This window comes from Periplaneta americana, chromosome 15 (assembly GCF_040183065.1).
Source record: "Periplaneta americana isolate PAMFEO1 chromosome 15, P.americana_PAMFEO1_priV1, whole genome shotgun sequence".
In the NCBI taxonomy this organism is placed as follows: domain Eukaryota; kingdom Metazoa; phylum Arthropoda; class Insecta; order Blattodea; family Blattidae; genus Periplaneta; species Periplaneta americana.
Window position 1 is genome coordinate 165,208,382 of NC_091131.1, and position 13,945 is coordinate 165,222,326.

The 13,945-nt window shown below is 38.7% G+C and overlaps 1 protein-coding gene across 11 annotated transcripts in view; it reads left to right on the forward strand.

The window, feature by feature from the left end:
• Positions 1-13,945, forward strand: part of LOC138715501 (nucleolar protein 12-like) — a 309,079-nt gene that overhangs the window by 8,131 nt on the left and 287,003 nt on the right. For 7 of the 11 annotated variants that reach the window (XM_069848480.1, XM_069848481.1, XM_069848485.1 and 4 more), the window contains exon 6: positions 8,324-8,449. The exons of 1 other annotated variant lie outside the window; for it this stretch is intronic. In XM_069848480.1, the coding sequence (XP_069704581.1) occupies positions 8,324-8,449 (126 nt within the window). 3 more of the 11 variants (XM_069848477.1, XM_069848488.1, XM_069848476.1) reach the window with 3 other exon arrangements.

Genomic DNA, 13,945 nt, shown 5'->3' on the forward strand with positions numbered 1-13,945 from the left:
GTGAACTAGAGACACTGACCTAGGCTAAGAAATCATAACGAAGGTCACCATGTTAACTCTAACAAGGCTTAGACATTGCGATAAATAATATGCAACCAAATAGTAAATTCATAAAATACCAAGAGGCTAGGTTTTCATTACATATAGTTAACACAATGCTCAAACATCTGATGATGATACATAAGTAGTATCGAAAACGTTAATGTTATAAAAAAACTATTTACGAAGATAAGCACAGGTGGCGCAACAAAATTGTTTAACTCATAATAGCAGCTTATTGGCACACAACAAAATGAAAGTGTCCTACTGATATGTTTTGAGGAATGTTTCTAGTTTTGGCGGTAGGCATTACTATATACTTTTCTCTTGATTAATCATTAATCCCATTAGTTGAGCTGCATTAGGAAGTTCTGTTGTTAATCATTTAAGAGTTGCCAGGTCCCTAGTGATAATGGTAATATCATCTGCGTATGCACATATTTGGCTTGACTTGAGGAATGGTCTACTTTTTCGATTGCCTGATGTATTGCCAGGTTAAATAATATTTTGGATAATCCGTCTCCCTGTTTCACCCCAGCATTAAAAGAGCTGCTATTACTGAATTTGTTCCCAAGACTAACTTAGATACCTAATTCTCCCAGTGCTTCGTAGAGTGCGCTTCTGCACACACTGTCAAATGCTTGTCTAAAATCAATAAACAGCAAATGTAATTCTGTATCCCATTGTGAAATTTTTCCATTATTTGTCTAATGGTGAATATTTGGTATATAGAAGAACAAAATGGTTTTCGTAAAGACAAGTCTTGCTGTGATGGTTATTTTACATTGAAATTGCTAATTGAAAATCCAGAGAATTCAACTTAGAGACACACATTGCTTTTATTGATTTTAAACAAGATTTCGATAGAGTCAATCGAATAAATTATTTCAGATGCTAGCAGATGATCATGTCCCCCAACAGCTCTTAATTAACATTCATAACGTTTACAAAACAACTTTGATAGCAGTTAGAAACAAAAATAGACTTTCAGAATGGGAGCAAATTCGTAGCAGAGTAAGACAAGGTTGTGACCCATCTCCATTACTTCTCGTTATATATATAAACAGAATCATTAGCAATTGGAAACAGATGCGTCATGGTTCAATTTCTGTCAGTCGAAGTTTACAGATTGATAGTCTGCTCTTTGCTGATGATTTAGCCCTAGTTGCAAGCGATGAAGACGAGCTTCAGTATTCAGTGCATAATCTAAATATGATCAGCACAAAATACGACATGGAAATCAATAATAAAAAAAACAAAAGTCATGATATTTCCTGGGAAATACCTGGTCGCAAGCAAAATTTCCTTAAACAAATTAATAGAAAGAGTAAATGAGTTTATGTATCTTGACTGTAATTTAACATTTCTTGGTGAAACAGATATAACTTCTAAAATTTGCAAATGCAATAAAACAATGGGAATAATCAACAAAATTATGAAGCCTTCCCTAGTACAGTGATACACAAGAATATACTTCTATAAACCTTAGTTATACCTGTACTATGTTTTGGAAGTGAAGCATGGACAATAAGAAGTACGTATATCAGCAGAATAACAGTCTGTGAAACGAAATTTATGAGAGCAACACTAGGATATACTTGCTTGGATCGCAAAAGAAATGAGGATATCATGCAAGAACTTCAATTACAACCAGTCTAACAGTTTATAAATGAGTACCAGCTGCAGTGGAAAAACCATGTCCAACGAATGAATCGGAATAGACTTCCAAAAGTCATGCTTCAATACTGTCCCCAGGGGAAGAGATCTTTGGGTTGTCCAAAGAAAAGGTGAACTGAGAATGATTCATTCACTCCATAACAAGCCTTGGGCCATATCTTTGTTTGAATGGTGATGATTATTTATCAAAACACCATGTCAACTTTATCATTTTCAACAGATAAAAGATTAATAAATTCAGAATATCAAAATGTACCATTTCCACGAAATTTCAAATGAAAAAGATGGGAGCATCTCAATGTACAACATATAATTCCTGAGTATCCAAGGCAACGTGCAACCAGTTGCATCCTTTCGATTACTCACAGGGCATGACTGTTTGTCAAAACACTTGAACAAAATTTGAATTTTTTCTTCATCACTTTGCGCATTATACAGTCTTCAGAAAGAAATGGCTCAGAATCATAATACGCCCAGCCCTTTCCTCTAAACCCACTGTGTGTGAGAAATGTAGGAGAGGGAGCGAGTTAATGGCTTTATTGCCAAGAACTCAGCATTAGTTAACGAAAACAACACATTTTAAAAACGCACTATTTCATGTCACCATTTAAAACAGTTTAAAGAAACAAACATCTTTTTGATTTTTTAAATAAAACTGTTTTTCTTTTTTGCCAACCCTGCATTTGAATAGTATAAGACAAAATTATTTAATTTTTTTTTTTTCCATTTTGTGTTTAAGCCATCCCTTTTTTTTTTTCTAACCTTTGGTGCACACTTTAAATGTCTGAATGATCATTATACACAAATATTGGTGTAGGTCATTCGTTATGTCGTGAAATAAAATGCTTGCATGTGCTGTAAGATATAGTAAAAACCTTATGGTGGAGGTAACTGAGCTTGCTTGCTACGTACGAGTAGAACTGTAGCGAGGGAGAAAAGTTGAGAAGCTTACTTTCTTCTTCCCTGACAGAAAGACAGGTCTCACGAGATACGAAATGGTCTATACTTACTGCATCTTGTCCTGCACTTCCCTATCCCTACTTAACTGCATCTCCCAAATTGCGAAGGCTGAGGTGAGGAGGAAACATTCCTCTTTCTAACTTGTAAATTCCTCAGAATCTATTTTCTGGACATATTATAGCTAGACCACTTAGAAAAGGCAGCTATGGCGGAAACCTAAATCATTTCCTTCTCCCACACTCGCTGCGTGTTCCCCTCTGTGCATTCCCCGACGTTGATCACCAATCAGAATCCGTGTTTTAACCTAAGTTGGCGATACTATACTAGATGTGATGTATCTTGTCTCACTGTGAAAAGAGAGAGAAAGGAGATATGTCTTACCTCGTCTGTATTGTTATGGTGATTGGGGTAATGGAGCGATGCCGTCCATACATCCAGTGGCGGAAGGGCCTGCTTCCATGAAAATAGAGATGTCGTCAGTCTCCTCACACTTATCTGTATCTGTACCTGTATCCGATTCTTCTAAATTTATCACAAAACTGTCCAAGAGCTCATCCACGATACCATCTTTGCTCCTATAAAAATCTTCAATATACCGAACATGTTCACATGCACTATTCCAATTTTCAGGTGTTATTTTTTCCAACGCGGCTTCAAACAGTTCCTTAGTTTTGCTAATTTTGAAATTTGTGTTGTGTTTTGCTACGTCACTTTTTACTTGTACCCATATCAATTCTATTGGATTAAAGTCACAATGATATGGTGGCAAACGCAGTACGGTGTGTCCATGTTGAACAGCAACTGTGTCGATTTCGCATGTTCTGAATCTGTCTTTTGATTTTTTAACAATATCATATAAAACTGGTTTAGTATAACACGGATCGTACGGAATATTGTGATAGCGTAACCATGCTTGCATTTCTTTTTTTTTTTTTAGTGGAAGAAACGGGAGCTTTATTTAGTTCAACTATCACTGAATTCCATTACTATCACTGAATTCTGTGGTATATTAGGGAGGAGAGTATTAATAAACCAGTTCTTAAAAACATTCCCGTCCATTTCTTCATGGTAGTCTCGTGTAGATTTGGATTTGAAACACAATAAACCATTAGGTACAAATCCAGTCTGCGATCCAGCGTGAAGCACGATAAATCGTTGGCCTTTGCCTATGGGGACTCGTAGTGGTGATTCTAGGTCGCCCTCAGAATTTTCACACATCCAGGTCTCGTCCAAATAGATAATGGGGCGGTTAGAAGATCGATATTCTCTTATTTTCCTCAAAAAATGAAATTCTTTACTACAACATCACTCCTTTGCATTAGCATTTTCCGTCCTTGATTATTTTTGACGTAGCGAAATTTCATTTTCTTCAGTATCTGTCGAAGAGTCCATTTGCTACCATCAAACAATTTCGCCTCTTTTAGAGCCTCCCTCATATTATCTAAACTTGGCAAAAACTTTGATTGATACAAATTGTAAATTGTAATAGCAGAACCCGTAAACGAATCTATAACAGTTTTATTTGGTGTTCTGTTGGGTCTCTTCTTTCCTGGGGTTGACAAAACGTTTCCACTTTTTTCCGCCTGTTGTTTTTGATTTAAAATACGAGAAACTGTTCGCCTAGATACACCAGTCGCAACCGCCGTTCTACCTAATACATTTGATACTGATATTGTTTCTCTTCCGTTTTGCAGTGCGTCTAATTCTTCTTCAAAGAACTTACGCACCAAACATACGATTTCCCTAGCGTCTGACTGTAACGGTTTCCCTTGTTTGCCTACACCAGCTAGGAGCACCAAAATCAAAAGCACAAATAACACAAATAAATTAAAAGGGATGTAAAAATCACTTACAAGTTGATGCATTCTGTAGCACAAAATAGAATACTCAGTAACAAAATATCTCTCTTCGTACTGTGTAGTTCCGTCACTGAGCTTGTCTTTCAAGAAACTGAGTTCCGGTAGCCTGCACAATAACAAGGTTTTGAAAGGAATACTGAGAATTTACAACCCTCCTATAATCTCCACCCTCATTTGAAGGGACTTGGTTTTATTGCTATTGAGACAAGTTAAACCTCACCAGGTATAGGCCGCTGTTATCGTGACTCTTATTGGATTGCGTTCTTTACTTCCGCTTCAACTGCACACTTCTGGTCAAAATATTTGTCCTCTATTTTCCGCGCATGCTCACATAATTTCATATATTTTTTGGGAGAATATTCATCAATGAGTTTATGATCTAATAATATTTCTCACGTAAAGACATGCCAATACTCTGGTTATAACTTAAACACACAGCACTATTACTAGTATTCATTTATTTATTTTATACTACCACTTCACTTCACTTTGCGCAACTGTACTCCCTTCGAACTCAGCGTTCGCCATGAACAAGAACTGTGGGAGGGGAGGTTAGCGCATGCGCATTACAACTGCGTTTACAAAGTGGTATCCCTATAACTTGCAAAATAAAGTACACAGCACAAGCTAAGCTGGAAACAGATACTGGACTCATGCAATAATAATATTAAAACATGTCACTAACTGGAAACAGTTAGAGCAGTGTGCTCAGCATTGCTGGAATTGAGCAACAAATGTATAGCTGATGCATAATAATAAAAATTGATGACCTCAGTATATTTCACAGTCAGTCCACATAGCTTACCGTAAAATGTTACATTTTTTTTTGCGTGTTAGAATCAAATAGAGAATTTCAAACAGTGTAATAAACTTCAAACTTAGACATTAAGAAAAACACATTTCATATCAGAAATATTGTATGCGAAAGATTAAATTTTTTAAATTTTTTTTCATAGGATTCTGGTGAAACATCATTGAAAATGACAGAATTTGAAGCGGAGATGTTGCAGCTCCAAAAAGAAAAGCATGAATCGCAGATGAAACATGATGAGGAACTCCATCAGTTGCAAAAAACGAAATTATTATTGGAAATAGAATTATTAAAAGCAGAGTTAGAAAGAACTGGGACAAATGAAAAAAACTAGAAATGTAATAGTGGTAGTGAAGCTCTTCACTGTACATAATTTGCACGAAAGCTTCCCAATAGTACAGTAAAAGCCCGATTTAGTGTGGCTGTTGGGGACATACTTAACTCCCGCATCATAGCTGAACTGCGATCTATCGGAAGTGATTACAGTCCGTGTGTTAAGGAAAGGACAAGTCACCTGGAGATAGGTAAAGTCAGTAATTTAATGCACTATAACTCTATACATGAATTTAAATAATGTAATAGTACTGTAATATAAACTAAACACTCTCCAGTTATGCTGTTTATTCCATAAAACTTATTATTGTATTTATTTTTAGCATTAGTTCACTTCACTGTTTAGAAACTGTCCTGATTTTACATTGACTTAAAAAAGTCCGTAAGTTTTGTTTGCATTTCTTCTCTGCATATTGTTTTATATTAGCAAGATGGAGGAGACGAATATTGGTTCACTTTGGCTTTCCAACAAAGACATTACATTATTTAGATGAGATATCACTGCAGTAACACTTGGAATATTGTCTTCCTCTTCTACAACATTTTCATCGTCGTTTTCTTCATTTTCACTGCCATTTTCATTCTGTATAACATTTATAATATCTCCACTCTCTAATTGTACCTTTTGGAATGCCGCATTCCCGTGACAAATTTGCCTTTGTTTCTCACTCACTAAATATGCTTTTCGTTTTTGCGACATTACTGCACTTAACATTTAATTAAATTAAGACTCAGAACATTGACACAGACTAAAACACGGTCCAGTATAACTTTCACTTTACAAGATTTGAGAAAACTAAAATAAAAATGCATTCATGACTTGTTAAGGCAGAATCCCATGCAGTTTTACAACCCCGAAGAAAAGGTCATTGTCCACTAAGGGGGCTGTGCATATACCTGCTGGTGCAGCACATTATACTGCAGAAATGCTCTATGCAGTATTATCTTTTACATTAATTTTTTTTAAGATTGATTTCCACTAAATATATTGTATTGTGGCAACTGCCCTGGAAAGTTCTCGCTGCCTCGGGAGTCGAGCACGCGTCCGGCAGAAGGGAGGGCGCGCGGAAAGGAAGGAGACGCGAGAGACGAGGCGAGCTCCGCGGGTGCGGCGTGGGGAAAGGAAACGTGGGCTTCGGCAAGCACGTATGCCATGGCGGAGAGAGAGAGAGGGAAGAAAAGCAACTGCGACCGAGCAGAGAAAGCCAGAGAAGTCTCCAGTAGCGCAATCCTCTGACGTTTGGAGAAACTTCGGGAAACAGTACTTTCTGGAAAGTGTGATTTCGCAATAAATAGAAGGGCAAGTGAGCCGCACAGTCAGTTTTTGTGAAGCAGCCGTGAGCGAGCAAGGAAGCCAGCCTTCGAGACCGGGGTTCGACGTGAAGCCAGTTTAGTTTGGACAGCGAGTTCAGTTTGAGTAACTGCAGCAGCGCCCAGGCGGAAGCAACGCATCCAGGAGTCTTGGGTTCGACACGCGAGTGAACTTGAGTAACTGCAGCAGCGCCCAGGCAGAAGCAACGCATCCAGGAGTCTTGGGTTCGACATGCGATTGAACTTGAGTAACTGTAGCAGCGCCCAGGCGGAAGCAACATGTCCAGGAGTCTTGAGTTCGTCGAGCTGTGAGCTGAGTAACTGTGGCAGCGTCCTGGCGGAAGCAACGCATCCAGGAGTCTTGGGTTCGACACGCGAGTGAACTTGAGTAACTGTAGCAGTGCCCAGGCAGAAGCAACACGTCTAGGAGTCTTGGGTTCGTCGAGCTGTGAGCTGAGTAACTGTGGCAGCGTCCTGGTGGAAGCAACGCATCCAGGAGTCTTGGGTTCGACACGCGAGTGAACTTGAGTAACTGTAGCAGTGCCCAGGCAGAAGCAACACGTCTAGGAGTCTTGGGTTCGTCGAGCTGTGAGCTGAGTAACTGTGGCAGCGTCCTGGCGGAAGCAACGCATCCAGGAGTCTTGGGTTCGACACGCGAGTGAACTTGAGTAACTGTAGCAGTGCCCAGGCAGAAGCAACACGTCTAGGAGTCTTGGGTTCGTCGAGCGGTGAGCTGAGTAACTGTGGCAGCGTCCTGGCGGAAGCAACGCGTCCGGGAGTCTTTGCTTCGGCGTGCAGTGAACTTTATCTGAAAGTCTTGAGTTCGAAGTTCAGTGGACTGTCTCTGGAAGTCTTGAGTTCGATATACTGTGAACTTCAGTGAATGAGCTAGAAGAACTAGCCAAGGCAAACGAACTGTGACCTGAGAGTTTTGTTTTGTAAATAGTACTTTGTGAACATTAGTTGAGATTAGGAGTACATTGTTGTTCTCAATAATCCACGTGAATAGTCATTATCGTCTATGGAGTGTAATAACGAATACTGTGTTGCTATGTGGAGTGGAATACCCATTGTTGACGGGAGTGTTTAAATTCAGAAATAGAAAACCATTGTTGTTGTGAATAAAAGTAACATTATTGTTTTGAATTAAAAGTCACAGTATATTTGATGTCTTTTACTGGGGGACATATTTTCTTCATGTTAAATACATATTCGCGGTAAATCGGGCCGTGCTATATCGGGCTTTTGCTGTATTTAGAAGCTTTAAATTCTTCTTTTCCAATCATTTTCTGGAGTTCAGTGCAGAGTAGTAAGTGTTCCTTGTTCATTGCAGTATTTGTGTTGCATACCACACATTATGGTGAGTGTAACAAGTTCATTTGATGGAGATGTGCTGCTAGACAGTAGTGGCCAGCTTCTAAGTGGAATGAGGCAATTGCATCAGATCGAGGAGTATTAGGTATGTTGGGCTCTTAATGGTTTTTTCAATTTTTTATTTTGACATTGTTCTTTAGTGAGTTTTCCTACATGTGTTTCTGTTTGCATTTTGGTTAAGAATGTTGTTTACTTATAATCATATAATTTTCCTCCTAGAGATTTAGGACATGTTTTTCAGAATTTTATTTTCTTAGCGTAATTTCTTCCTCTTATTTTACACAACATTGGATACATCTTTTCGGTTCACCGGCATCTTTCGTGAAGATTCCAAGTATCGAAAAACTAAACATGGGAAATCCAAGGCCCTTGATTCATCCCTTCTCACTAATGACAATTGAAACTTGTTAAATTAACAACTTTTATACGTCACTGTGTTAACTTATGAAACTTTATGTGATACTTTACCTTAGTAACTGCTGGCTGCAAAAGGGTATCTGTCGTATACAGGGGGGAGAGCCATTAATCCTTCCCATTGAAGGCCTTAAGGAACCAACCTGGACAAATACCTAATGTCCCATCTCTACCTTCCCGTGATGCAGTTGTTAGTAGGCATAATTTTGCGAGCTGAACTAAAGGGAGGGGCTACTCATCAATTAGCACTGGTCAGCTTGATGAGTTAATGACTGAATTTGGTATAATTTTCCTCTATTCAATACCTAATTCCCTCTTTACCCTTTCCTATCCAGTCCTCTGACTGAACTCTTACTTTCTTCGACCCCGACGGCATTAGAGCATTCGAGGCCTAGGGGTTCATTTCACTTTCCTTCCTCCTCTTTCTACTTTTCTGTTCCTAGTGCTGACCTGCTATGGCACTAAAATCGTCCTCCAGTGGCTTAAGGAGGGAAAGCTGGTGATCAACAAGATCTCCCAGCTAGGTCCAATGGACCCGTCGACCAACAGCAGGTGTGGTCCTCCAGACATTCTGGGGGTTGTGTGTGAATGAAGTAGCCACCAAAACGTTAAAATATGGTGTTCACTTAAATCAGCTACAACTTGCCGTTTTCACTGCCCATTGTGCAACTCAAACCAAGAAATGGATTCTGTGCTTCAGTGGCTGACTATGATAATATCTTTGAAAAATATTGGAGTGCAAGAGGTCAAATGACTTTATTGTCAAACGCCTGGCATTAGAAAACAACAACAACAACCTTAGTAACTAAATTTCGGGATGATTTGCCGTCATTTTCGAACTTTTCATCACTAGTCACTGATGTAAACTGCCATATTAAGTTTCGTAAGTTAACACAGGGAAGTATAAAAGTTGTTACTTTAACAAGTTTAGCATATAGGTAAAGGTAAAGGTATCCCCGTAACATGCCATGAAGGCACTTGGGGGAGGGCATGGAGGTAGAGCCCCATGCTTTCCATGACCTCGGCACTAGAATGAGGTGGTGTGGTCGGCACCACGCTCTGACCGCCTTTTACCCCCGGGAAAGACCCGGTACTCAATTTTATAGAAGGCTGAGTGAACCTTAGGGCCGTTCTGAAAGTTTGGCAACGAGAAAAAATCCTGTCACCACCTGGGATCGAACCCCGGACCTTCCAGTCCGTAGCCAGCTGCTCTACCAACTGAGCTACCCGGCCACCTAAGTTTAGCATATAGAACTTGCAAAAATGCAATTGCATTATGATACAAGGTCCGGCAGAATGATCTCCTCAATTGGGAACATAACAAGAGCAACACAGATTCTATTCAAAATTTTATTTTATGTCTTACAGAAGAATCACTTTGTTTTAAAGATAATTTCGTCCAAATGCTTGCCCTCACGAGCTATACACTCCTCAAACAGTGACTGTTAGTCCTTCTTCCTCAAAAAAGCGTGGCTCTGTCCAAATTGTGCGACAGAACACCAAACAGTAACACATTCACTGTGGAGAGGTCGCTGATGCATTCCTCGAGGGTTTTCTGGGGACCAACATGGAATGTTTTGTTTGTTGGCACAGCCCAACAAATGAAAATGAGCTTAGTCATTACTGAGCACAACAGCATCGCCTGGAACATATTGCAATATGGTCTGCAAGCCAGTCACGTTGCCGAAGTTCCTGAACCACTAGACCTTTGTAGGGATGGAACTTGACGTCTAGGTGTAAGATTCGTCTGACGCTCCGATCAGATATTCCCAGTGCCAGAGCTTATTTAATGGCTGAACGTTGCACAGTGGTTCCAAATACAAACCTAGCAGGACAAAATGAATAATTCTCCTCGTTTCTAACAGATTTTCATAAAATTTTGTATAGAGGTTACAGGCATTTTGCATTTGCGTATAAACTCTGATTACGATTAGATAAAATAAACCACCCTTTTACAGGGGTTGAATTTTAAAGAATTATAATAATTTTACAAAACTGATTTGCTCAGGGATTGGAACAAAATCACAAATGCATTATATACTTTCTATTTAATTTTAATGTGTGAAAGATGCTAAAAATACACAACAGTCGTACACATTGAGTCAAATATCATTTAATTTTTTTAATAAAATAGCCTACATATTAATACAATTTTAACAAAACCGCGAACTCTGGTTAAATAAACCTACATTTGAAATATTTAAAGATATTTGAGAGAGTTGTAACTCTATTAATTTTCAAACATCATCATCATCACCACCACCACCATCACCACCACCACCATCACCACCACCACCATCGTGATCCTGGAGTAGTCTTAGTAGGTCTACATCAGAAGATACACTTTTTCTACTCTTTTGGCCTTAGATACGAAGCCTGCTTACCATTGGGCCAGAGGAAATTCCATCAAATCGATTGTCGTATCGCGCGCGTGATAAGCTTATTCCCTGAAATTCTTGTAATCTTTATTTCGGACTGCTTGGGGTTCCTCGGACATCATCCCAACAGAAGTACGGCTTCCTTTATCAACTGCGCACCATGGGTAAGTATTTTATGCACACTTTGCGGCATATAATACCACTTATATTTCTGGGTGTATAATTCTACAGTGCCCAAACAGTATTTTTTCAAACTCTCCAATATTAATACTGTACCCGCTGGCGATTGTTTTAAGCAGTGGTCGGCAAAGATTACGTCATATAAAATGCAGCCCGCAATTCACAGCGAAGGGGAATGTAGGAGAGAAGGGTATCCAGATTGCTTAACGTTGAATGAACAAGTGTTGGCTAAGGGGATGGAAATCATGCCTTACCCCTTCGCCCTGCTTGTATATTAAGGGGTTAATTCGCGAGTTACGAAATGACGACCACTGGTTTTAAAGATGGTTCCAAATCACCGAATCAAGCCTTCATCTACGCCAGTAGTTTCTGATGCCAAACCTGGATCTTGAAAGAACCTCCGCGCCCTAATCCTGTCATTAGTCGTACCAAATTCTTGTTTTGGGAATGTCGACATGAAGTCCCATTTCTTTGCGTAAGCGATTTTGTTTTCTTTTCTTTCATTCATTTTCGTGACCATTTCTGAGTAAAACTTAACACCTGCTTTACCATTTCTGCTACATCAGGCCTGTATGTTGATCTCAAATCCATTTCTGTGACGAGCAATCTCATCAACCGAGTGTGTTTCCTCAGCTTCCTCTTCTGACTTTTCTCAGCACATTCATGAAACGACTTTTGTGGACGATTTTTGTTTTTTCGTCGCTAGACACAGTCTAGTTAAAAAAAAAAGTCTTTTTAACACTTAACCAATCCTTGTATTTCCTTAAGAAATTTTTAATACGTAGAGGCAATTATAGTAAAGGCAGAAGAAATAGGCGGGTTTTTGGTCTTGTGCGGAATCTACTCACTCCACACTTTCTCTAGCTGTTTATGACCTGAACAAAGAGATCTTCCTGTTGCTGCGTTCGAATGCTAGTTGTTGACAAGTGCTCGTCTGTGATACTACTGTGTTATGACTTGTTCGCAGATGTATATGTACTAATAAAGTATTTTAAAATACTAATCATCCAAGTAATCACTATCATGTCTCAGTCAAGCCCTGATATCAGAAGTCATACTAAAGGCGTTATTTATCAAGTTTACTGTTTTTTAAAGAACTTAAAAGTTGGTGAGGACATTAAGTGTCCTATCATCAACGCAGATAGCTACTGTCAAGGCGTTTGGTAGTTCTCCAAGATCGGTTGAGAGAATTTGTGCAGAACAATTTTTTAAGCCATACTTATTGCGTTATTTGTTTTGTTAAACTAACCCATTCTTAAATGTGCTTATAATACCGGTACATAAATGTTTTTTTATTGCGAAACTCGTTCATGTTGTAATAACTTGTACATTTTCTACACACAGCAAAAATATATTAATTTTTTGCACTTTAATTTTTAATTTTCTCATGATTCACAAAGTTGATAACTGTATAAACATCATTTAGTATTTACTATTTCAATACAATATTCTGAAAACACATAAAAGAAAATTCTTGTGTGTAATGCTAAATATTTTATTTCTCGTATTAGGTTTACATTACAATTATTACTTTTGTGAAATGGCTAACTTGCGAAATATTAGAAATGATAATATAATCTAAAGTCTGATTAGTGTATGCGATGTATGCAATGGAGGGGAAAGGGAACTGGCCACCATAACCCATTTTTTTAGTTGGTTATTTAACGACACTGTATCAACTACTAGATTATTTAGCGTCGATGAAATTGGTGATAGTGAGATGATATTTGGCGAGATGAAGCCGAGGATTCGCCATAGATTACCTTGCATTCACATTACGGTTGGGGAAAACCTCGGAAAAAACTGAACCAGGTAATCAGCCCACGCCCGAACGTGACTTCAGACCGGCAGGCAAGCGCCTTAATCGACTGAGCCTCGCCGGTGTCTATACCCATTATCTCCTGGCTTAGTTACCTCATGAGTGATAATTTATTGTTGTCACTTATGAGTTTCAGATCTTGTGTTCCGACAATTGACTAAACAAAACAACAATATTCAGTAGGTCAGGTATTTGTAATCATGTTATTATTTCATTTGTTCTTTTAAGTTTTCCTATATTGCTTCTAAGTAATCATTAGCTTGTAAGACGGTGAAGTAAATTTCTTATTTCATTTGTTCTTTTAAGTTCTCCTATATTGCAAAATGTGTGAATGGAAGAGTAAGTTATTTGGGACAGGACCATACACCAATCAGGTTCTGAGGGGTATAGGAGTCGGGGTAGTGAATGAGGGGTTCACCATACCCGCCTGTTTCTTCTCCCCCTAGTATAGTCCATTGCTCTTTAAATTTCATTCAGAATTCAGCACTTTTTTCTGCACTAATTTACGATCATGTCCCTCAAAATCTCCTAAACCATTTTAATTAATACATACTCACACATACAGGCTAATCTTCTTAAAATATTATTTTCTTTTCACGAAATGTCAACTAGTTCTCTTCTTGGAATTCCGTCCACCATCACTAAAATGTAAATAAAAGGAGAAGGTGGTTGAAGTTGGTTATAAAACCTTTATAATTACATACCTAAATGACTAATGTAAATGCTGAACCTGCTTTGACAGTGGCCTTTTGTGGCCTTTGCTTTTGCGGGACTGCTACAGCAAATAAAA